Source organism: Bos grunniens, chromosome 3 (genome assembly GCF_055505025.1).
Source record: "Bos grunniens cultivar Pamir isolate PY7600 chromosome 3, Bosgru_T2T1.0, whole genome shotgun sequence".
Taxonomy (NCBI): Eukaryota; Metazoa; Chordata; class Mammalia; order Artiodactyla; family Bovidae; genus Bos; species Bos grunniens.
In genome coordinates, this window is record NC_141167.1 from 8,883,639 (window position 1) to 8,909,918 (window position 26,280).

At 40.1% G+C, this 26,280-nt stretch overlaps 1 protein-coding gene across 14 annotated transcripts in view; it reads right to left on the minus strand.

The window, feature by feature from the left end:
- GIGYF2 (GRB10 interacting GYF protein 2) overlaps positions 1 to 26,280 on the minus strand; it is a 127,510-nt gene that overhangs the window by 85,425 nt on the left and 15,805 nt on the right. For 12 of the 14 annotated variants that reach the window (XR_015155412.1, XR_015155411.1, XM_086377904.1 and 9 more), the window contains 3 exons: positions 16,403 to 16,486; positions 4,232 to 4,361; positions 3,247 to 3,342 (listed from right to left, as the gene is read on the minus strand). Coding sequence is in view for 12 of the 14 variants with exons in the window: in XM_086377904.1 (XP_086234030.1) it covers positions 3,247 to 3,342; positions 4,232 to 4,361; positions 16,403 to 16,443 (267 nt within the window). In the remaining 2 variants the exon portion in view is untranslated. Of the gene's footprint in view, positions 1 to 3,246; positions 3,343 to 4,231; positions 4,362 to 6,970; positions 7,009 to 10,132; positions 10,288 to 16,402; positions 16,487 to 26,280 lie in introns of those variants that run through there. The other 2 variants (XM_086377865.1, XM_086377886.1) reach the window with 2 other exon arrangements.

The window sequence follows — 26,280 nt, forward strand, 5'->3', positions numbered from 1 at the left end:
AGATATACTACCTTGTTCCCAATCCAAGAAGAAAAGCTTTCAGTCTTTCATCACTGAGTATGATGTTGGTTGTGGGTTTTTCATAAAAGCCCTTAACTAAGCTCACTTTCATTCCCAGTTTGTTACGTTTGCTTTCACAAAAGGGTGTTGAATTGTGTGCTTTTTCTGTGGAGACTGAGGTGATCAAGTGCTTTTCTTTTCTTCATTCTATTAATTGGGTATATTATATTGGTTTTATGTTGCACCACCCTGGAATTCTGGGGATAAACCCCACTTAGCCATGGTGTATAATTCTTTTGAAACGCTGTTGGATTCAGTCTGCATTACCAGTGTATTTTGACAACTGAAGATACACAAAAATAAACATATCAAATGTTAACAAGTAATTATTTCTACATGGTGATTTTATAGGAAAGATTTACCTCTTCATATCTTTTACAGCAAAAAAAAAGTATTTTATTGATTTTTCTCACTTATGAAATATTATAAAGCAGAGATGAACAAACTGATGCCATATATATGAATGTGAAATCTAAAAATCATTACTCAAAGAAAAAACAAGCTGCAGAATATAATTATACAGTGGTGCTGTCACTTCAATCGTGTCCGACTCTTTGTGACCCCAAGGACTGTAGCCTGACAGGCTCCTCTGTCCATGAGATTCTCCAGGCAAAGATATTGGAGTGGGTTGCCATTTCCTCCTCTGTAATATACAGTATGCTATCTTCAATATAGGCTTCCCTGGTGGTTCAGATGGTAAAGAATCTGCCTGCAATTTGGAGATCTGGGTTCAATACCTGGGTCAGGAAGATCCCCTGGAGAAGGAAATGGCTACCCACTCCAGCATCATTGCTTGGAGAATTCCATGAACTGAGGAGCCTGGCAGGCTACAGTCCATGTAAAATTTATAACCCTATAAAATGAAACTCTTATAGGTATGCTGCTGCTGCTGCTAAGTCGCTTCAGTTGTGTCCGACTGTGCGACCCCATAAACAGCAGCCCACCAGGATCCTCTGTCCCTGGGATTCTCCAGGCAAGAACACTGGAGTGGGTTGCCACTTCCTTCTCCAATGCATGAAAGTGAAAAGTGAAAGTGAAGTCGCTCAGTCATGTCCAACTCGTAGCGACCCCATGGACTGCAGCCTATCAGGCTCCTCCGTCCATGGGATTTTCCAGGCAAGAGTACTGGAGTGGGGTGCCATTGCCTTCTCCGCTTACAGGTATATGGACACACAAATATGTAATGAAAATATCAAAACATGAATGATGAAAGTAATCTGATTCATAGTAATCCCTAGAAATGCAGAGAGGGGTACACCCCAGGCAGTCTCAACTGGGGTGAAGGAGAAATTTTGTTTCTTAAAACAAAAATATACACAAATTATTTTAAGATTAGATGTATATGAGTTGAAAATATTCAGGTCTTTGTAATAATATTCTCTATACTATTTGAAATGCTTCATAATAAAAATATTTTTGAGAAAAATTATACCAAAATATAAACAGATGTCCAATTTTTTTTAAAGGAAATTTACCATTTTTGAAAAGAAACTTTTCAGCAATTACTAGAGACAGGACCCTTCCTTTCCCATGAATTCTTTGTAACAATAACAACTTTTCATCAATGAAAATATTTGTTGATGACCCGAGATGATACTGGGTTTCATGAATAAAGAAGGAACTATTAGCCTGATTTTGGACTTCCCTGGTAGCTCAGCTGGTAAAGAATCCACCTGCAATGAAGGAGACCCTGGTTAGATTCCAGGGTCGGGAAGATCCCCTGGAGAAGGGATAGGATACCTACTCCAGTATTCTTGGGCTCTCATGGTGGCTCAGACGGTAAAGAATCTGCCTGCAAAGCGGGAGACCTGGGTTCAATCCTGGGTTGGGAAGATCCCCTGGAGGAGGGCATGACAACTCACTCCAGTATTCTTGCCTGGAGAATCCCCATGGACAGAGGAGTTCGGCGGGTTACAGTCCATGGGGTCGCAAAGAGTCGAACACGACTGAGTGACTAAGCACACAGCACAGCCTGATTTAGGAGAAACCGCAAATGAAACAAAACTGCTTACAGAAGTATGATGCTCAAAGTCACCAAATAAATTTCACACCTTTCTTAAAACTTAACACAGGTTAACAGAAGTCTAATTTTTATTTGGCCATGCCTTGTGGCTTGTGAGATCTTAGTTCCCCATCAGTTCTGAACCACCAGGGAAGTTTCACGAAGTTCTTTTAATAGGCTTTTCCCTCTTAATAGACTGATTTCACCATGCACAGCATGGCAAGAGTACAGAGAAAACACCCAGAGCTGTCACAAAAAAATAATGAAAAATGTTCTGGAATTAGACAGTGGTGATGGGTTACATAACTCTGCATCTACTAAAAACTACAAACATGTTTAATTTTATGGCATGTAACTTAGGTCTCAATAAAGCAGTTTTCTTAAAAAGTAATGATGATTCTTCATTTAAAGCGGCATTCCAACAAAGCTCTTTCTTTCTCCATTTTACTATAATCACCACGGTGGTGGCGGTTTAGTCACTAAGTCGTGTCCAACTCTTGCGACCCCATGGATTGTAGCCCACCAGGCTCCTCTGTCCATGGGATGCTCCAGGGAAGAATACTGGAGTGGGCTGCTATTTCCTTGTCCAGGGGATCTTCCCATCCCAGGGACTGAACCTAGGTCTCCTGCATTGCAGGCAGATTCTTTACCAACTGAGCTATGAGGGAAGCCCAATAATCACCATAGTTCATTGAAATCAGAAACTCCATTATTTATCTATGGACACTGTACACTGTAACACAGAATCTGTTACTTTACAGCCCAAAACTCTAACTTTCTCACTATTATCATTTTAAAAAATCTGTGACAGAAAAGCACCGTTTTAAGCACACTGTGAGCTGATTATTTACATTTTCCTCTAGTGGTAAAAACTGGTGGGAATTCAGGTTTAGCATATTACTTCGGAAAAACGACATGTTTCTGAAAAGAAGGCCCTCTCCCCTGAAAAATACCTTTTTCTCTCTATTCTAACACACATCCTTATCTCTACATAATACTCAACAGCCTCAAATCTAAATCAGAATCTAGTCAACTAAGAGAGGCATCCATATGCCGAGAAGAGTAGAAGGAAGCAGACCTGGGGAAGGAGGACACTCCTTAGAGCCTAAGGAGGAACTTCCTATTTTCATGCCTCAGTGGGAACAAACAAGAGTGGGACCTGAGGCTCAACGCTACGCACACACCTGTTCTTCTTCCGTGAAGGGCACAAGAGCCAGTGGCAGCAGGGGCTCCTCCTGTAGGATAGGCAGAAATTCTTTATCCAGAAGGTCTGAAGGGATCTGTTTGACCAAACACATGACCATGAGATTAATGCTCTCCCTGCAATTCTAAAGAAGCCAAAACAAGAAAATACTGTTTGGTTTATCTGCTGCTGATTATCAAAGATATGGATTAAAAGCTTATTCAGTCACAATTAATATTCTGACAGGGTCAAACATTTTTTAAAAGCCCAGTCACTCACCCCGTCCTCCCATTAGACTACCACACTCAGATTTGATATATAACACTGACCCTGATACTCCAGAGTGCACATTTAACTCAAACCACAGACGGTAAGGAGAATTTTACAAGCAACTGTATCTGTTCTTAGCAACGATCATTAAAGTTTGATCCTTAATCCATTAATAAAATTAAAAGCAAAGTACACTTAAGTAGAAAATGTTATTCCTCACTAGTTACATAACAGAAGTGTACTTTATACTGTGAGTTTTGATCATTTGTAAGTAACACAAATGAGGTACTATATTTTAAGATTTTCTCCCCACTAAAAATTTTACATTTAACTCAAAAGCAAAGAACAAGAGAAGCATCTGCCCTTCTGGCTCCTAACATCTAACTGGAAAGAATGACAGATGCAATAAAGAGAAGAGAAAACTTTCTCAGCCATCACAATGCGATAAAAATAAAGGTTGTGAGGAAATCAGTTAGACAAAGCATTAAGTCCTGACCACTCTCCTGCTTCCATGAAGCTTTCTACTTCTGTGATGAAATCTTAGGTTTTCTCTAAAGCATAAAGTGTGCATCATTTAGAAGAGCCTCTGTGAACTAATGCAGGTTTCAACACAGGAAGAAAAGAGAGAAGAACCATAGCTATTTCATGTATCAACATGTAACTGTACATACCCAGAAATCGCATTTGCAATTTTCAACTCTTTCCTACGTTCTTACCTTATTGTCTTTAAGGAAAAGTGCTAACATTTCTTCTCGCCCGTAACGATAGTCTGCTAACTTATACTTCGGCAATGCTGGCGAAAGAGGGGGGGATGTAATACTCCCACCGCTGGACAGAGCTCGGAGCCTAAAACAGTAAACAGAATAGAAAAACAAAGTGTCAAATGAGCTGGCAGTAAGGACTTTTTATTTCCACATAATGTAATATTTTCATTTTAGTTCTTCAAAAGAACAGAAAGGAAAAGCCATTATCTCAAGGTATCCAAGATTTTAGCTCTAATGCAATCTGTTGTAATAGCTCACTAAGAAAATAGTTCATTGAGTTTATTGACAAATAAGTAGATAACTTCCTTAAGAAGTATTGTGCCATATCCCTGAGAAGTTTAGGGAGTGAGGAGGAGACACCTTTTTCCAAACTATAAAAGTAACATAATTAAAACAAAAGTGAGACATCACCTTACATACACTGGATTAATAAAAATGAATGACTCTAACAATACCAGCTACTGGCAAGGATGTAAAACGACGCAAATTCTCAAGTAGCACTTATGGAGTTAAAAACCAAAACAGTGACTTCAAAGAATGATTTTCTAATATTTAACAAAATATTTAAAAAAATATTTTTGCTCCCCAAGAGAAAATGCAAAATACAGACACCTGTAAAAAAGATACTTTTAAATATGCCCACAACATTTCATAATTCACTTTTAATAAAAGAAATTAATGGTCAGTGTAGAGAATTTGAAAATACAGTGGGGAAAAAAAGGTGAAGTACAAGGAGAAAAAAAAAAAAAAAAGCCATATTTACTGCTAAGGAAAAAAAGAAAGGTAAAAATATACTTCAAGCTGATAACAGAAATTACCTCGAAGGAAGAAAACTGGGAAAAGGGGAACGAGTTAATTTTTAAGATGTTATTATTTTAAAAAGGAGTGAATCTCAGCAAAAAATGTCAAGTTTCCCTCTAGGGAAACCATCAGGAGTAGCCCAAAGTTCTATGAAGTAATAGATAACAAGGGTAAAAGGGACCAAGGTACTGCAAGTCAGTAGTTTAGCCCAAAGAAAATTCAACAGAAGCACTGAAATATATCCCCAAATTGCTAAGCTGTATTGACAACAAAAAGGGGGGGGGGGCGGTCTACAACTTGTACATTAAAAAGTATGAAGGTCAAGTAGAATAAATACTTGCACATTATTCACGAACGGCAGAAAAAGTAGCAGGTACCTAGCAAATACACAGAATGTGTTTACATGTAGAAAGCAATACAAGGGGGAAAAAAAAGAGTATGCATTAGTACAGTAAGACTAATAAAGTTTTATTTCTTTTTACTTATTTTTTAAAGTTTTATTACAGACAATTTTGAACATATATAAAAGGATCAACAAGAAACTCTCCTGTACCCACCAACCCAGTCCCCAGGCCATCCCACTCCTTCTACAGCCCCATCTAACCCTCCTTTAATATTATTCTGAAGGAACTCTTTTGCTTTCAAAATTTTTAAAGGAAATTATTTTCAAGTTTGGAGACAATTCTTTTACGACAAGTTATCATTTCATCTGGAGAAGGCAATGGCACCCCACTCCAGTACTCTTGCCTGGAAAATCCCATGGATGGAGGAGCCTGGTAGGCTGCAGTCCATGGAGTCGCTGAGGGTCAGACACGACTGAGCGCCTTCACTTTCACGCATTGGAAAAGGAAATGGCAACCCACTCCAGTGTTCTTGCCTGGAGAATCCCAGGGACAGGGAAGCCTGGTGGGCTGCCATCTATGGGGTCGCACAGAGTTGGACACGACTGAAGTGACTTAGCAATAGCAATCATTTCATCTGCAAATATTTCAAAATGTTATCTCTAAAAGATAAGGATTTTTAAGTCTGAATTTTGCTAACTTTATCCCTGTGATATAGTTTAATACATTTCTCTGTTCTCTGCATTTCATGTGAACAGGTGACTGGATGTAGACTTGGCAAGACTACATCCATGTGGTGGTATGTTACTCCACCAGGAGGCACAGGCTGCCTGGTTGGTTTTGCAAGGCTAAGCAGTTCTTCAAGAGTGAAGCTTAGATCCCCTAATTCACTAAGGTTACAGACTGACTTTATTCTATCATTTCTTCTTTATTTACTAGGTAGAGGTTCTACAAAGAGAAACTTTCCTCTTACACTATCTGGTAGTACCTAATAGAATATATCTCATATAAGAAAAGAAACAGCTTTCCTTCTTCCATTTATTAGTTTTAATAATAATGATTTGGTTCACTAACAATCCTCCAACAATAAAATTATTTTCATTAATATATTTCATTTCACTGCAATTATTCTTAACAATACTCAAACTCTCTCAACTTTGCCTAGTGGAAGAGGCTTCAGGTTAGCTCCCAAGTCCTTCTGACCCAACCCTAGTAGTCTTTGAGAGCTTCATTTCTATCTGGTATGTCAAATGTTCCAAAATCAGCTTATTTCTTGCCTCAGATGCGGAATAACCATTTCACCAGGGAGCCTGATTCTCTTTGGTAATAAACAGATTAAGACTACCATCTGGGTGCTCAAAGTGTTCATTGTTATTGGGTTGGTTTTTTGTTTTCTTTCCAATTACTCACGGACTTAGAGGTCATCGAGTCCAATGCCTATCAGTTCAGTTCAGTCACTCAGTCGTGTCCGACTCTTCGCGACCCCATGAATCGCAGCACGCCAGGCCTCCCTGTCCATCACCAACTCCCGGAGTTTACCCAAACTCACATCCATCGAGTTGGTGATGCCATCCAGCCATCTCATCCTCTGTCGTCCCCTTCTCCTCCTGCCCCCAATCTCTCCCAGCATCAGAATCTTTTCCAATGAGTCAACTCTTCGCATGAGGTGGCCAACGTATTGGAGCTTCAGCTTTAGCATCATTCCTTCCAAAGAACACCCAGGACTGATCTCCTTTAGGATGGACTGGTTGGATCTCCTTGCAGTCCAAGGGACTCTCAAGAGTCTTCTCCAACACCACAGTTCAAAAGCATCAAGTCTTTGGCGCTCAGCTTTCTTCACAGTCCAACTCTCACATCTATGCATGACCACTGGAAAAACCATAGCCTTGACTAGACGGACCTTTGTTGGCAAAGTAATGTCTCTGCCTTTGAATATGCTATCTAGGTTGGTCATAAGTTTCCTTCCAAGGAGTAAGCATCTTTTAATTTCATGGCTGCAGTCACCATCTGCAGTGATTTTGGAGCTCAAAAAAATAAAGTCTGACACTGTGTCCACTGTTTCCCCATCTATTTCCCATGAAGTGATGGGACCGGATGCCATGATATTCGTTTTCTGAATGCTGAGCTTTAAGCCAACTATTTCACTCTCCACTTTCACTTTCATCAAGAGGCTTTTGAGTTCCTCTTCACTTTCTGCCATAAGGGTGGTGTCATCTGCATATCTGAGGTTATTGATATTTCTCTCGGCAATCTTGATTCCAGCTTGTGTTTCTTCCAGTCCAGTGTTTCTCATGATGTACTCTGCATAGAAGTTAAATAAGCAGGGTGGCAACAGACAGCCTTGATGTACTCCTTTTCCTATCTGGAACCAGTCTGTTGTTCCATGTCCAGTTCTAACTGTTGCCTCCTGACCTGCATACAGATTTCTCAAAAGGCAGGTCAGGTGGTTTGGTATTCCCATCTCTTTCAGAATTTTCCACAGTTTATTGTGATCCACACAGTCAAAGGCTTTGGCATAGTCAATAAGGCAGAAATAGATGTTTTTCTGGAACTCTCTTGCTTTTTCCATGATCCAGCGGATGTTGGCAATTTATCTCTTGTTCCTCTACCTTTTCTAAAAGCAGCTTGAACATCAGGAAGTTCACAGTTCACATATTGCTGAAGCCTGGCTTGGAGAATTTTGAGCATTACTTTACTAGCATGTGAGATGAGTGCAATTGTGTGGTAGTTTGAGCATTCTTTGGCTTTGCCTTTCTTTGGGATTGGAATGAAAACTGACCTTTTCCAGTCCTGTGGCCACTGCTGAGTTTTCCAAATTTGCTGGCATATTGAGTGCAGCACTTTCACAGCATCATCTTTCAGGATTTGGAATAGCTCAACTGGAATTCCATCACCTCCACTAGCTTTCTTCTAGTGATGCTTTCTAAGGCCCACTTGACTTCACATTCCAGGATGTCTGGCTCTAGGTCAGTGATCACACCATCGTGATTATCTGGGTCGTGAAGATCTTTTTTGTACAGTTCTTCTGTATATTCTTGCCACCTCTTAATATCTTCTGCTTCTGTTAGGTCCATACCATTCTGTCCTTTATCGAGCCCATCTTTGCATGAAATGTTCCCTTGGTATCTCTAATTTTCTTGAAGAGATCTCTAGTCTTTCCCTGTAAGACAGGCTAAACAAGTCAGTGAGAAAACAAAATGCCCACAGAGGAGGACCCAACCACTGCTGAAGGACCTGCCAGCACAGTGGTTCACATCATGAACATCTGGGCTCTTCCCTGAAAAAGTGGAATTACTATCCACTGAAAACTGAAGCTGGGAATGTTGCATATACTCATTTACGTTTCACAACCACCCCCAATATGACAGATGAGGAAAACAAAGCCAAGGAGTTAAGCCATTTACCCACAATCAGAGCCAGCAGAACCAAGAGTCAAAAACAAGGTTTTTATGACTAAAAAGATCAAAATCTTTCCAACAGTGAGGTCTCAAACTTTTAAAATAGTCATGGTTCAGTCTGCCAAAAATTAATTTTTAAATATACATCTATATAATTAGAAATCAGTTTAAAATATCTTATACTGAGTCCATATGTTCCCTAGGAGTGTCTACCACTAGAGGGCACATCTAAGCGCTCTTCCACCTTCTAATGGAAAAATCATCCCAGTATCTGCAATTATTATGTCTCACGAGGCTTTCCAGCTCACCCGTCCAACACCCCCAATTTCTTCATCTGCTCCTCACAAGGTTTCAAATCCACCCAACAATCCCCAGAGAATGAGATAGTTGGATGGCATCACTGACTCAATGGACATGAGTTTGATAACTCCAGGAAACAGTGAGAACAGGGAAGCCTGGTGTTCTTAAGTCCATGGGGTCGCAAAGAGTCAGACACAACTGGGCGACTGAACAACCCCCAGGGGCTTCCCATGCCTAGGAACTGAACACTTCTTATAGGTACCAGACCTAAAGACTAACATGACCAGGAATGCATACTTAGGAGAGTCCTCCAGCTACTGTGAAGGCAAGCTAGGCATAATGCAACTGAGAGAAGATGGTAGCCTGAACCAGGAGAATGGCTGTGCTCCACTTAGTAATCAACAAATCCTGTCCCAAGTCCTCCTTCACCCACAGATATCTGGAAAAGCTGAAACATATCTAGATAACGTCCTTCCCTAAAAACCCACCAGTGACCTTTACCTCTAGAATCGTGCTCCATATAGCCCTCTCTTCTAGAAACTCAACCCTTCCCTATCAGCATTCCACTCATCTCTCAATATATCTAACAGTGATTTGTTTAAAAGTCCTCTAACGTAGCACCCCTCTCTGGCAATGCAGCACTAGTCATCTTCCTCTTCATTTCAGAGACGTCTTCACCGCCTCACTTCCCAACCACTTCAAAACCCAGCATAACGTGGCTTCTCCCCACTACTCCACTGCTCTAGAAAAGTTCAACCACCTCAACAGTAGGCCCAAGTGAAATCTCCCTCTCCTGATCATCTTCACCTTCCTGGCCACAGGGAGATCTGTTTAACACAGGAGGCCCAGTGCTACTCCCAGGAGTACTAGTAGTCACTGAGAGCAGCTGGGCCTTCCAAAACCACCCCTCCCCGACACCCACAGTCCTCTCTTGTTAACTGTTGTTCAAACCCAAACTTCAGCTTACAAAAGTAATTCAGAATGTCCATGTAGTTGTGTGAAGATGTACAAACCTAAAAGCACTTCTGTGTAAGCTCATGACTCAGTTCCAGGTGTGAACTCTCCCCAACAGAGTAAGGCTTTCTTATTCAACCACTCACAGCCCTCTAGGTCTAACAGACCCCAAACCTACTCCTCAAAACCTCCTTCATCACCGGTATTCCCAAAGGCAGGTAAGGATACCACCATCTACTGAGCGAATGCTTTCACATCCTACCAGGTTTTAAGGGCTTCCCTGTGGCTCAGTGGTAAAGAAACCACCTGCTAATGTAGGAAACATGGGTTCAATTCCTGGGTCAGGAAGATCCCGTGGAGAAGGAAATGGCAACCCACTTCAGTATTCTTGCCTGGGAAATCCCATGGACAGAGGAGCCTGGCTGGCTACAGGCGATGGAGCCACAAGAGAGTCAGACATGACTTAGCAACTAAACAATCAGTTTTAAATCCTAAATCTCTCAAACCATCCTCTGGCCAAGTAACCTTCTATTGTTCACACTTATTACCTCAACTGCTGCAACAGCATCCTAAATAATCTAACCAGTCAAAGTCCATCCTCCACGCTACTACCAGTTATCTCTTTCAAAAGCAAATTTGAATAAAATGCTCCCTGATTAACAATTCATTGGCACGCAATGATCAGGTAAAATAAAAAACTTCGTAACATAGAAAGGCTACCTGCAAGCTCTTCTCGCCCACACTTCATAATATAGCCAAGGCAAAATGTCTTGGAATTTCCCTCTGAAACCTATAGTTCCCTGTCCACTTGTCTTCACCCAGGCTTAGGCTTTCTGATGTCTGGAATATTTTTTCTAATTGTTTTCACCTGGGACGCCAGGGGAACTGCCTGGAAGTAGAGAGGTTAAGTGGAAAGGAAGAAAGGAAAAGATGAGAAACAGGAGTAGGGTAGGGGGTTGGAACGGAGAAGGCAATGGCACCCCACTCCAGTACTCTTGCCTGGAGAATCCCATGGACAGAGGAGCCTGGTAGGGTGCAGTCCATGGGGTCGAGAAGAGTCGGACACGACTGAGCAACTTCACTTTCACTTTTCACTTTCATGCATTGGAGAAGGAAATGGCAACCCACTCCAGTGTTTTTGCCTGGAGAATCCCAGGGATGGCGGAGCCTGGTGGGCTGCTGTCTATGGGGTTGCACAGAGTCGGACACGACTGAAGTGACTTAGCAGCAGCAGCAGCAGGGGGTTGGAAAGAGGGCCGTAGGAGGGAAAGGAAAGAGATCTAGATCCTGGGTGTTTGGCTACACACAAGTACCCACGAATGTTCACAGAACTAATTGGCTAGTGGAAGGAAAACCTAATAAACAGTCATACAAATGGAGAGCTAGTGAAAGATTTTGGAGACAATTTGATCCAATTTACATTTTAAGATTACTCTGGCTGCAGTGGGGACAGCAATCAGAAGAAAAGGAACCAGGAAACACTAGAAGGCCTGTCCTTTAGTTTATATCAGGAGATGACGGTGGCTTACACTAGGCTGGAGGCAACGAAGATAGAGAGAAATGAATAGGTTCAAGAGGTATTTTGGAGGTAGAATTGACACAGCATTGTGATGGACTAGACACAGGGATATAGAAGTAAATGACCTGCATAACTCCAAGATGTCTGGCTTGAGCTTACGGGCACACTGTGATGTTAAGATGAAATAAAAGAGGAAATTTAAAAGGACAAAATTCATGAGCTCAGTTTTGGAAAACTATAAAGGATGAGAAGCCTGCAGGGATCAAATGAGCAGCTGAATATCCTGTATAACCATTATACTCCCTTTACAACCTGCATGTATGCATGCTAAGTCGCTTCAGTCCTGTCAGACTCTGCAACCCTATAGACCATAGCCTGCCAGACTCCTCTGTCCATGGGATTCTCCAGGCAAGAATACTGGAGTGGGTTGCCTTTACATCCTCTGGGGAACTTCCCCCTCTTATAACACTGACAGCGAAATTACTTAGTGTCAGCTTCTCCACTAAATAAATAATTCAAAAGTAGGTACCATGTCCTTTGGCTTCCCTGGTGGCTCAGATGGTAAAGAATCCGCCTGCAATGCAGGAGACCTGGGTTCGATCCCTCAATTGGGAAGGTCCCCTAGAGAAGGAAATGGCTACCCACTTCAGTATTCTAGCCTGGAGAAATCCACGGACAGAGGAGTCTGGCAGTCTACAGTCCATGGGGTCGCAAAGAGTCGGACACGACTGAGCGACTTTCATTTTTTCATGTTCCTTATCCTTGCTGCCTCCTTATCTCCTTACCTAACCCAAGATGTAAAACATGAGGCCCTTGATAAAATGTTTTCTAAACAACTCAATGTTCTCTTTTAAAATACAGCCTAGGATAACAACAAATTCCTTCAGATGGCAGTTATCTTTTTACTCTTTTTGAAAACTGGGACTATTAATGCATTCCATCCTCCAGAACGTCTCTCATTTCCCTCACAACTCCACAAAGATCATGAACAGTAATCTAGAAATCTCAGCTTTGAATTCTCTTGCCCCATGCCCCCCACCATAAGACCTGAATCATTCAACATTTACTAAGTGCCCACACTAGCTAAACAATGGACTTACCAAAATTGAGAAATACAGTGCTTTTCTTAATGGAAGTAGCTCTTTTTTGAGTAAACAGATATAAACAGACACAGTACGAGGTCATAACTGCTTTAACACAGGTCTGAACAAAGTGCTTTGGGAAAAACAAAAGTACCTCATTCTTTGCAAGGGAAGACCTGGATCCTTAAGGCCATGGAGATGGGACAGAAGAAACCCCAAACCAGTTCCTTGGCTCCTTCTCCATAAAGCCAGCTAAATGTCTGCAATTGTTTCGTTCCCCTATGATTAATTCCTTTATTATCCAATTTATCTGAATAGATTTTGGATGCTCAAAATAAAAAAATGAAAATACCAAAATAAAGCAGGTTATAATGAATTTGTTTTCCTCCTTTAAAACGTCTTGAAGTACACAATCATTTGCGAAGAAACAAGAACAGAAGGATACAAACCAAAACATTAACAACAATTCTTTGGGTGGCAGAATTAAAAGGGTAATTGAGATCTTCTATTTTTCCTTTCGTACTATTGCTTCCTCCAAGGTTTTCTGGAGTGAGTGTGAATTATCTTATTACTAGGACTAACAAAAAATTCTTTAAAAAGAAGAAACCTACCAGATTTAGAACTAAAAAAGTTTTTTTTTTCTTTAAGGTAGTACTCTGTGTTTTGTCGACAGTGAAATAAACAGGCAACAGATGGGAATTAAATTCATACAATCCTTCTTGTGGTCAGTCTGTCCATATATCATCCAAAGCCTTAAAAAATAAACTTCTGATTTAAAAATTCCACTTCCAAGATATTATTCCAAACGAAATCAACAGTAACACAAACAGAACTATTAAAGGATGTGTATACATATTAACAATAGCAAAATATTAAAAATGACTTTACTTTCCAACACTTCACTCATGCATTTAATAAATATTTATTGAGTATCTACTATGTGCCAGGCACTGACGTTACAGCAATGAACAAAGTGTACAAAAATCAAGACCAAAGTACTTGCCCTCAAAGGAGCGCACAGTCTAGTGGGGGCCAAACAATGGCATATAAATAATAAAGAAAATCAGTAAAATATTTGGCATGTTATATTTTTATATAGACTGTGAAGAAAAAATTAAACAGGGAAAGGAGGTAGGAAATGGGGGGAGTTGGTCAGAAAACCTCTAAGATGGTAACATTTGAAGTTAAAATGACTCTTGTTTTATATATAAAAATGATTTACTACTCCATTAAGTATATCACACTCTTTTTAAAACTGCCTCCATTAAATCTATCACACTCTTCTTAAAATTGCTTCAGTAATTATGGAATACATTTCTTTATCCTAAATATAAGCTAAGCTAAGACCTAATGATTCTACCAGATGAAGACCTAAAGATTCTATTCCGTCTTTTCTACTAGCTTAAAAAGCCCATGCTTACGGTCACCCAGGTCTGTCCCTACCACAATTTTCTTTGCTCTCTCATCTTCCCTACTGTCAAATCAATCTCTTCATTTCACACAACTCTTACCAAACATCATGTTTTACATCATGATAAAAATGTTAGTAAAAAGAATACAGTATCACTAAATGTTTCTGTATGTTTCAGAGTTACACACTGATTCAGTGTAATCCTCCTAAACTATGATTCTCAAAGTTATTCTGGACATAGTTCCTTACCTCAAGTTTCACAATGAATGCAATGGTACATGCAGAAAAAACACAGCAACAGTCTCTATTCATACTGCAGCTGTCTAGATCAGGGTTACCTGAGTTACTTAAGTAACTTAATATATCAGATATATTATGTACATATATGGAGTTTCCCTGGTGGCTCAAATGGTAAGGAATCTGCCCACAATGCATGAGATTCCAGTTCAATCCCCGGGTCGGGGGGGGGGGGGGTGGTGGAGATCCCCTGGAGGAGGGGATCCAGTTTTCTTGCCTGGAGAATGCCATGGACAGTGGAAAAGCAGCCAGATAATATGGAAACAAATGAGTGTGGCTGTGTTTCAACAAAACTTTACAGTCCCATGGCCATAGTTTGTCAACCCATTTAGCATCATGTTAAATGTGTAATGACTCTACAGAGAGCGTCAGCAGGAGTGGTTCTTTTACTGGTACTGTCTCTCTCTCTTAACTCTTAACAGAGAAAGACTTAGAGGAAAGACAAAAAAAAAAAAAACTTCCTTAAATTAGCTGATGATTTTAACCATGTTTTCACAGAGAAAAGACATGTGAGTGTGTAAGTGCAAAAAAGCAGCAGTTACAAATGAAGGCAAAACCCTGCACACAAAATGGCTTACACATTGAGCTGTATGATTTAAAGCCACCTGCTAAGACGTGAGTAAGGTTTTAGCTACAAGAATATTCACCAAAAAAATTTTTATAATGATGAAAAACTGAGAACAGCCTATATTTGTTACATCTGGAAGACTAATTAAATAAATGATGGTACATCCATACAGTGCAACTATTTAAGGTAACAGAAAATATTTATTGATAAAAAAGATACTTTTGATGTTTTTTTTAGACAGGTTACAAAACTGAATGTACAGTATGATCCCATTTTTATGAAAATAAATGTACATTTACACAAATGAGCATACATAAAGCTACCTAGAATGATATACCAACCTATTACAGCGGTTACTATGGACAGTGAAATTAAGGTAATTATATCTTCTTGTGGATTACTTGTAATTTCTAATTTTTCTAGAAGTATATATTGATTTGATTTGGTAATAAAGTTATTTTTAAAATATAAAATAAGAACTAGAACAGGTGATTTAGGTGAACATTTTCAAAATAAACTCTCAAAGCATATAACTTGCATTGGTTCTTAAAACTTCGAATGATTTCTCCTCAGTCTCCAAATGCTAGCTACAAGGACCAAGAAAATTAAGGAATTACATATAAAAAGAAATGTATATAATAATGTAAGTTAATAATCTTCAAATAGGGAGTACTACAGGAAGTCTGGAACATTTATCAAAGCACCACCACCGAAACACTCAAGGACATTTACGATACTATTCCGATCATCTACTTTATATACTGCCTCTGATTCAAGGTCTGAATGGGAAAAGCAACTATCATTATTCACGCCACTGACGAGGATCTTCAATCACCAACTTTGGGGGGAAAGGAAGAAGAGGGGGAAAGAGTCACACTACAATGTGATGGATCTCAAAATCCCATGAGAATTCCATATTCAGGGTCCAAACACATCTGTAAGAGACTCAAAGGTTGATTAATTGATATTACGGCAAATGCTAACCTGATTCTAGATGGGCTATAGCCAGTATAATTCTGGATCACCTATGTAGCCCATCAATAAAATAAAACTCAAACAATAATTCAATAAAAACTATTTTTTCCAAATAAATATGAATAGCACTCACGAAACACTGTAGCAGAAAACATATAAATATTAAAATGTTACAATTACATAAAATTATACTCGCACCTACATAAGGATTCAAACACAAAGTAAATAATTTGCTAGGACTATGAAGAGTTTTAAATTCATTATCATTACACAACCAGAACAGGAAGACTTTTTTAATAAAGGACAAATGCAGTCACTAACCAAATATAAATTATTCCTGACTGGCTATATTGTTTTCAACTAGGCACATAAAGTCTCTAAAACATGCACATTTTATAAGCCCCCAACACCTGCACAAATACCTTACTACTGAACTAGTCATGCAACTCTGAACAGGATGAGGTTTTGAAAACTCACCATTCAGGCCCAAAGTTCAGTGTCTGCGTTTCCGCTGCCATTCTTTTCCGTATGTTTACAACAGATTTTTATATGCAGAGAAACCTGTTCAAGAGAAAACATCTCCATACAGTTGGTCAAGACTGAATCAGAATTCCAGGCCAGAAAGTACAACTAGGGAGCGTGTTTTGCTTATGCTCCTCTCAACCAGTCACCAGAATGAGGTTTTTTTAATGCCTATTTATAATACAGCAGGCAAAGTAAAATGAATAAACCAACCCTTAATTCTAATCCACCATCTTTTTATGTTTACACAGGAAAAGGAGGCAGGGTATAAGAGACGCTGGTCAGACAGGTGGTAGCAGACCACGCAGGGCCCTGGAGACCAAACGAAGGATTTCTCCTTTTTCAGCTTTAGGCAGTGGGGAAGGAATGAGGGGTAACAGATTTACATTTTATTAATAATTTGTATTACTCGCTTGGAATGGCTCACCCATCACCATGAAGTACATCAAAGATTCTTAAAGACCTCTCCTTATCTATCTCACAGCTTTTGCCACAACTCTCCCCACTGTTTCCTTAGCACTTTACACTCTGGTGATTCTTTAAAAAATTATCTTGGACCATTAAGTGAAAATAATCCACTAATCAATTTCACGAGTCATCTTTCAAGAGCAATTTTAAGATATCAGAACTTAAGGTGAAATGTCAGACAGGAAGGACAAATACTGTATATTACTTATATGTGGAATCTTTAACAAGCCAAACTCACAGTAAAGTGGTGGTTACCAGGGACTGAAGGGTGGGAGACATGGTAAGAAACTGGTCAAAGGTAAAAACTACAGCTTTAAGATTAACAAGTTCTGGGGATCCAAGGTACAGCATGGTGATTACAGCTAATAATACTGTAGTATACATATGGAAGTTGCTAAGAATAGACCCTAAATATTCTCACACACACAAAATATAAGAAAAGGTAATTATGTGATAGGAAGGAGATGTATGCTATGCTGATAATCATTTTGCAATATACACTGAAAATTAATCAAATCAACACATGAACACCTTAAACCAAGACAATGTTATGTCAATCACATCTCAATAAAGCTGAAAAAAAGAATATGAGTTTAGAAAACAGAAAATACTATAAATATTGTAAACATATGATAAATATCTGCAAGATTTATCACATCACCCTGATTGTTCTTTAAAAGATCTAAAACCAATAAACTACATACTGATCTAAAACACAGAAAGGGCAAAGTAAAAACGTGCTAACGTCCATATTCAACTATTTATCTGCCCTCTTCCTGGAAGGTATTTCTGATGGTTGGATGGCATCATGGACTCAATGGACATGACTCTAAGCAAACTCCAGGAGACAGCAAAGGAGAGGGAAGCCTGGCATATTGCAGTCCGTGAGATCACAAAGAGTCGGACAAGACTTAGCAAATGAACAACAACAAATGCCAACCATGTGGGTTCCAGGGAGAGTTCCGTATTCTTACTTGACCCTGATAACCTCTCCCTGGTCAGATAAGCGTGCACATCAGACTCAAATGAGATCAACTTAGTGCTCTCACCACCTCACAAGCAACTGATGATTCCAAAACAACATAAGGCATACGGCTTTTACTTTAAACTCTCTGCAACTGGAATGCACCTTAACGAGCGCCATGCTACAACTGCTACTGGCCCACAATGGAAGTTGTATCACAGTTGTCATTGTGTGCACAAGGATAAAACCTGGTCAGAGCTGCTCATTATTGTCATATTCTCAATTGTGTTGTTCCTAATAGCTGATTTTAAGGGCTGTTTACAATGCCTTCAAGAAGATTATGCTGTAATTCTAAATTGAAACATGTTGTGTATCAAAAAAGAAAGCAAATAAAGCCATGGGATAGTAGTGAAGTAACTCTCCATCACTGGAGGAATGACTGCAACTGTTTTACAGAACTTGAGAAAGGGAAAAAAAACACATAAAAAAGATAAGCTTGTGGTTCGTTAGTTAGACTTGACACTGCACAATTCACAAGGCCACACGCAGCAGCCCTGAAGTATTAATATTTAAGGGGAAAAAATTAAACAGCTTAGAACGCTTTTAAGAACTACACAAGCACCAAATCGCTGCATTTCAAAATGACGAAAGAATAACGGAGCACTCTCTTAAGAAATGTTTCATCACCAATACCCTTAATGTTACCTGACACTACAAAGGTGGGGAGAGTGAGGAGGAAGGAGACTTCTACAATTCTAAGTTCTGCATAATTTATAAAAGTCATATAATGTGCAGAAGCTGAAGAATATCTAATTAGAAGCTGAAGTATACCTCACAATTGATTTTACTTCTATTTTCCTTTTAACATATGTACAAAGTATATACTGCCTGATGAAAATCTGTTAAACTTATTTGCTAAGTAAGTTGAAAAGAATTTTTTTAAAACTGTAAAATAAAAATTCTAATTAAAGAAGTATGCCATCAGTTTACTCTGCAGTATGATTTCCTTCTTAGTAATACATAAATGAAGAATCTCACAAGTGATGAATACTAGACTCAATTAAATTATGGTATATCCCTACTGAAATCACTTGTCAAGGGAGTGATAATGACCAGACATCCGGTAAGGTACCACTGTGAATTAAGACAAGTGTCCTCCTTACAAAAGGCAGAGCAACCAGAGAACAAATTGCCAACAACCAGTGGATCACACAGAAAGCAAGGCAATTCCAGAAAAACATCTACTTCTGCTTCACTGACTACACAAAAGCCTTTGACTGTGTGGATCACAACAAACTGTGGAAAATTCTTAGACAGAAATACCAGACCACTTTACCTGCCTCCTGAGAAACCCGTATGAAGGGCATGAAGCAACAGTTAGAACTGGACATGAAGCAACAGTCAGAACTGGACATGGAACAACAGACTGGTTCCAAATTGAGAAAGCAGTACAGCAGGATATTTGTGAAAATACTAAAATCATTCTTAAGAGATTTAATACGCTTTTACCCTTTAAATTACTACCACAAGGCTACACAGGTCCTGGAAATACAAACTCCAGGACTGTCATTACCACATAGAGGCTGTGCTGTACAGGCAATGGTCTTGAGTTACAGAAGCCCTGGATTCACGAAACACCTGAAGAACATCAACCAAGGACATCCTTTTCCTATCCTCAGTCATTCATTCCACCTACAAACTTTCAGGAAGAGTCAAAATACCATATAGCAGAAACACTGAAAGCTCAGAAGTTTCTTTAATGCCTTGAGCTGGGAGCCTCACTACCTTTATAATGCAGGTTTCCATAAGATTATGCCCTATGGTAGTTTTCTGGAGAACTCTTATGAACCTAAGACAGTAATCCAAACAATTCAATTATCAACTAAAGAGACCTACATTACTTAGAATAGTGTTCTGCTCATTCTCCTTTATGAATTAAAGCAGGAAATCTAAAAGTTATGACTGTTGAAGAAATCTAATTTAAGGTACTATAGCTTCTAATTCTGAATTCCCCACCCCAGACTGCTCCTTCCAAATCAAATTAAATGAGCCCAGTTCTAATAGATTTATTTCTATGTACTGGATTGTCTGACACAATGTCTCTGAATTATAAATTATTTGGAATGGAAGGTGGGACTTATTTCTCAACTGCCATTTCTAAGCATGCAGTGAAGTATCAAAACGAGTATAAGCTTTGCCACCATTTAAATCCCACTAAGCTACATGTTGTCAACTCAAACCCCCAGGAGACTTGTGATCTTTAGAAAACAGCTGATTTTTATAGCAAATTGGGTCCTGAACCAGACTCTGTAGGCTGTGCCCCCACCATGCTCTTCTGCCTCTTTAGATAGTCTTATTCTTGAAACTATTTCCTTCCTTGTCCTCCACGACCAGCCCTTTACAGATACATTCCCCCATCTTTACTCCTTTCCAATTTAGTCACTGTTCCCCGAGTTTATCTCCTAACTTCCCTCAGTGTACCCACGGATCCTTTAACTATAAATTCTGTTTAGATATTGTTTGGAATCTTATTTACAATGGTCCTCTCCACTAGTGTTTCAGGTAGAACTCTGCCAACTAAATTATGGGGAATTTAAAATAGGGGCTCAGACAGTAAAGAATCTGCCTGCAATGGGGGAGGCCCGGGTTCGACCCCTGGGTCAGGAAGATCCCTGGAGAAGGAAATGGCTACCCACTTGAGTATTCTCGCCCGAAGCATTCCAAGGACAGAGGAGCCTGGTGGGCTACAGTCCATGGAGTCACAAAGAGTTGGACACAACTAACATTTTCATTTTTACCTTGATATAGCGGATACAGGAAGTGAGGGTGTTATTACAGCAAGAGCAATGAAGATTCTCCCACAAATTCCACCCCTGCTGTGAATTACAGATTTTTTTTCTCCCATGACCTCTGTGGCATTTCCAGCAGCCTGCTCCTCTTGGATATCTAATCAACAACTGATCAAGGTATCACTGTTTTGGGGCTTTCCAGGTGGCACAGGTGGTAAAGAACCCTCCTGCCAATGCAGGAGACCAAGACACAGGTTTGATCCCTGGGTTAGGAAGACCCCCTGGACGAGGGCATGACAACCCACAGCAATATTCTTACCTGGAGAATACCATGGACAGAGGAGCCTGGCAGACTACAGTCCATGGGGTCGCAAAGAGCTGGATACAACTGGGTGACTAACACACCACTGTTTTCAGTTTACTAGTCAGTCAGGCTCAAAAGCCTAGAATCATCTGAAACTCCCTCCTCTTCTCTGTCCCTCATATGTAATCATTTGGCCTGAAATTTGGTCAATTTCCCTTCAAGATTCCACCTGCATTCTTTCATTATAGCCGAACTTTTGTTAACCCATGTCTGGATTACTACAATAAAATGTCTAATCTGCTCCCCTGACTCGGCCTCTGATTGCATCCAACAAGATCAATCTTTCTAAACCCTGTGTGTATGGTCAAAACTCCTCGTATTTTCAGGTTTCCATCAATCTGACAATCTATACCTTCTCAACTTAACCTTTCACTGTTTCACCTCCAAACTCAAAGCCAAATGATAACTTTCAACTCTCTATTGCATTCTCCTTCTTCTGTGGTTCAGGCTCATGCCACCCCCTTACCCTAGAAGGCCCACCCTCACATCCTCCTTCCTTTACAGTGGCTTATACAAAACCAAGGATACATTCAAACAAACACACCATAAAATATTCCCCAAAGGAGAAGAAGGAAAATCTGAACAAAGGATGCAAAAATGGAATGGAATCTATAGCATGTAATACTGGGGGTGGGGTGCTTTTTGAAACTGTATAGAAAAACCTTGAAAGGAAAGAAGAAATGGAAAAGAAGTTTGGGAGGAAGGACACGCCATTTTAGACAAAACGAATGTGAGGAGCCATCCTAAATAATATACATCTACATCTTGAACTCCAGTGTGGAGTCATAATGAGACAGAGATTGGGAAGCAAATCTACAGACTTGTATCCAAATATTGCATAAAACTATCCCAAAGAAGAGGTCTAGAAGGGAAAGGACAAAGTCTCCCCACACACCATGCACGAGGATACAGGAAGGAGAAAAGACCATCAGTGAGGCATCCTTAGCCCTGACCTTTCACCTGAAGGCAAGTTCACGGACTCTAGCTTCTTCCACATTCACTTTATCTAAAGCAGAAAGGAAAAACAACGAGGTTCTTTGGGGAGATTATCTAATTATCCATCCATTAGCTCAATAAGGCTAAAAATTAAAGTGCAGTTTGAAAAAGCATGGCTGTATCACAGAAGTTCTCGTATTTTATGTCTTAAGAGCAATGGAAGGCTATGAAAAGATTTGGGCCAGAAAGTGTCCACGATGAAATTCACACTTTAGAAAGATCATTCAGGATGCCAGGAGGAAATAAACCAGCAAGAGTTAAGAGAAAGGAGAGGTATCAGTAATCCAACAGATAGCATGGATCTACATACCAGGAGAGCAGAGAGAGAAGTGACAATAATAACTATACTCACTGATATGAAAAAAATGTCAACAATATATTAAGTGCTCAAGACAGGTTACAGGATACAGAGGATATAATTACAATCAACACATCTTAAAATTTATTCTTAGTGGGTACTTACATATGCCCCCAGGTGTAATATTTACTTCTGAATGGTGAAATTATGAGCAATTCTTCTCCTAGTAAGTTACTAATTTGTGTTTAAAATAAAGATAACACTGGCCCAAAATATATATATATTAATGGAAGAATTCAGAAGCTTCAAATATTGAAGTCAAAAGAGAGACTGGAGAGTCTTCACTGGCTTCCATAATGAAGTCACTGCTGACTTGAAGAGTGCAATTAAAGAAGCATGGTGAGGACAGAGTGAGATTTCAGAGGTTGGGAGGTGAGAAAGGGAAGACTACAAATGCAGTTGACTTTTTCTAGAATCTTAGCTTCGAAAAAGCGAAGAGAAACGAAGCAGAGTAGAAAGAAAATTTCCACTTTCACTTTAGAGGAAAATATCCTAAAGGAAAAGTACTAGTACAATCAAAAAGTGAAGAAACGATTTAGCAAAAATATGATGGAAGTGCAGCTGTGAGAAGACAGGCCGGACAGGGCTTCAAAGAACAAATGGGGGAAAAAAACGCTATGCCTATCCACTTGTGACAAGAGCAAAGTGTGTTCAAATGACTGAAGACATCTGTAAGCTTTTTGTGGGGGAATAGCAAGTTGTGGGAAATTCACATTCGACGGCCTCAATTTTCTCAGGTAAGCAGGCAAATGACAGCAGGTGACAGGGTAAGGACTGAGAAGAATGCAGAGACGGTAGCTGCTGGGATCTACAACAGTATTGTTTATAAAATAAAAGTTAGGGGTAATTACTAATTTATCCCTGGAGAAGGACACAACAGCCCACTCCAGTATTACTGCCTGGAGAATTCCATGGACAGAAGAGTTTGGCAAGCTATACAGTTCACGGGGTCACACAGAGTCGGACACAACTGAAGCGACTTAGTACACAGTTAGTACACATGAGTTTATACAAATATTACAAAGACACTACAGATAATTCCATCAGCTTCCCCTAACATAAACAACTTACATTACCAAAGTATACCTGTCACGACTGAGACACCAACATTGGTACAACACTAGTAACTATAACCAGTTTTTCCAACAATGTCCTTGTTCTGTTTCAGCATCTAATCCAGGACACCACACTGCAGTTACCTACAGAAGTTCTGAAGGCCCAGTCAAGATGGAGATGACACCTACCTGCATTGTCGTGGGCTTCTTTCTCCAACTTAGCCTGAGAGAGAGCTGACGACATGACTGAATCTGGGTTAGGATTTTGTCTCCACAGTAAATGGAAGAGTAAGGCCAAGGGAGGGTACTGGCCAAAGTGTGACCGAGGCACAATGAGGAAGAAAGTCAAAACAAGAGTTTACAAATCTGAGATGCTGGTAATGTCAAAAAGCAGGTATAGTAGAAACAGAAAAGAAAGCACTAGAAGAGGCAGGAGGTAAGTCATGGAATCAGGAGCCTGGGAAGACTGGATGGATCATCCCATGGACTCTGAAGTAACCTCAGGATAATGGCAGAGAGAAGAAAGAAGAAAACAAAGGATGATGCCTCAGGGTCCAGATCTGATGATAATAAGGGGAAGAGACAGTTGTACTGTCAGACAGCATGAACGTCAGAGGAAAAGAGCTTTTGCACAAAGGAGGAGGAACAATCACTAAAGTGATTCTAATCTACCACCTAAACCAGAAAATGTCTGTGTAAGGTATTAATAACTACAGACAACAGAAGCACTTTGGGCTTAATGGTCCTCTGACTAAAGAAACAGAACTGGCCTGTGAATGGAAGAGGATGAAGAGCCTGATGCTGCCTGCTGATGCACCTACCACTGGGCAGGAAAACAGCAGTGAGAGAACCTCAGAGGGATAAAGGGAAGGTAAAATGTCAAATTATCAGGGCAAGATGGGCCTCAGTAACCCTAATAACACTGAAAAACATCCTGTGAGCAGTTTAACACACGGAGAATTAATAAGGCCTCCCTCCCTCCCTCCGGCCCCTCCTCTCCTTTCGCTACTCCAATTCTGGGGATAAGGACCTCAGAGAAAGGGCTACCCTTGAATTTTAAACAGAACTGACTTAAAAACAGCCGAGAGGATATTTCTACGTAACCACTATTTCAGACCTTGCCTATTATTCAAAATTCCTTATAAGTGAATTCAAGTAATATATTTCTTCTGCACTTAATACCAGAAAGTTGACAGTCTTTGATATACTGCATCCTATGCCTGACAATGCATTTAATCTAGCCTTTCTGTCAACTTCTTGAAGACACTAAATCAGCCCTCGCTAGCACTGATTGCTAGTATCTAATTATTTTTCTTTTTTTCTATATATTTTTCTAGCTTTCCTGAACTTCCTCAACTCCTCTTTGGGACCTCATCTATCACTCTGTGTGCGTGCAAATATATGCTCAATGGTGAAAAGAGAAGAAATCAACATAGCTCTTTTATATTGTTGGGTCTGCAACAAAGAAAAGAGAGACCCTGGCCTCTTAGCTCTTAACTTTACCATTTTCTCACAACCTGGTACAGTGCTGAGGAGCCAGATGACTTCTGGGCACTCACAATCACTATCAACATGAGGAAGCTACAGTTCTACATACTAAGTTCTGTCTGGACAAAGACAAATCAGAAGCCAAAGCAGAATCAAAACCTGGCACAATGGCTCATGTTCTTCTCTGAAAGTGTTCCCCAATACTGCTTCCCAGGAGAAGTCTTGATATATTGATCAGCTACCACTGCCAACAAAGGTTCGTCTAGTCAAGGCTATGGTTTTTCCCGTGGTCATGTATGGATATGAGAGTTGGACTGTGAAGAAGGCTGAGTGCCGAAGAATTGATGCTTTTGAACTGTGGTGTTGGAGAAGACTCTTGAGAGTCCCTTGGACTGCAAGGAGATCCAACCAGTCCATTCTGAAGGAGATCAGCCCTGGGATTTCTTTGGAAGGAATGATGCTAAAGCTGAAACTCCAGTACTTTGGCCACCTCATGTGAAGAGTTGACTCATTGGAAAAGACTCTGATGCTGGGAAGGATTGGGAGCAGGAGGAGAAGGGGATGACAGAGGACGAGATGGCTGGATGGCATCACTGACTCGATGGACGTGAGTCTGAGTGAACTCCGGGAGTTGGTGATGGACAGGGAGGCCTGGCGTGCTGCAATTCATGGGGTCGCAAAGAGTCGGACACGACTGAGCGACTGATCTGATCTGATCTGGTCTGATGCTACTAACATATCAAAACACACGCTCCCCCTGAATCTGTCTTTAAAAAATTATCTGATACTGCGTATCTCCCGTATTAATGTAAAAACTGACCAGAAAAAACCTATGGCAAACCTGGGATGAAGTCCAGCCAGTACTGTGCAGAGTCTGTCAAAAGACTAACACAGAATAAACACTAAGAACCTGAATCCGCCTCCATCTCCCCCACCTTCACTTTCCCCAAAGCAGAAAAAAGAACTACTCCCCTAGCATGCTTTAGGTGTACCAAATAATTAGTTGTGTGCCCATTCCAGCAACCAGCTATTCATATCTTAGCCAGACCTGGACTAACACAAGATTAATAACTCCACTTCTGCAAATTAGTTCAACTACTTCAAAAGATAGTTTAGCAGTTATCGATCACATCTAAATAATACATCTATCTGGCGACCCCACAATCCACTGCTAGGCATACACTCAAGGGAAATTTCTACCCAGAGATGAGTATCAGATATGCAGAGTAGCTTTATTCATACCTGACACATGGCTATCATGTTTACCAACACAAATGTCCATCAACAAGTAAACGAATAAGCAAATATATGGGAGCTTCAAGGTTGGTGAAGATGTGGAAAGGATGGTGCA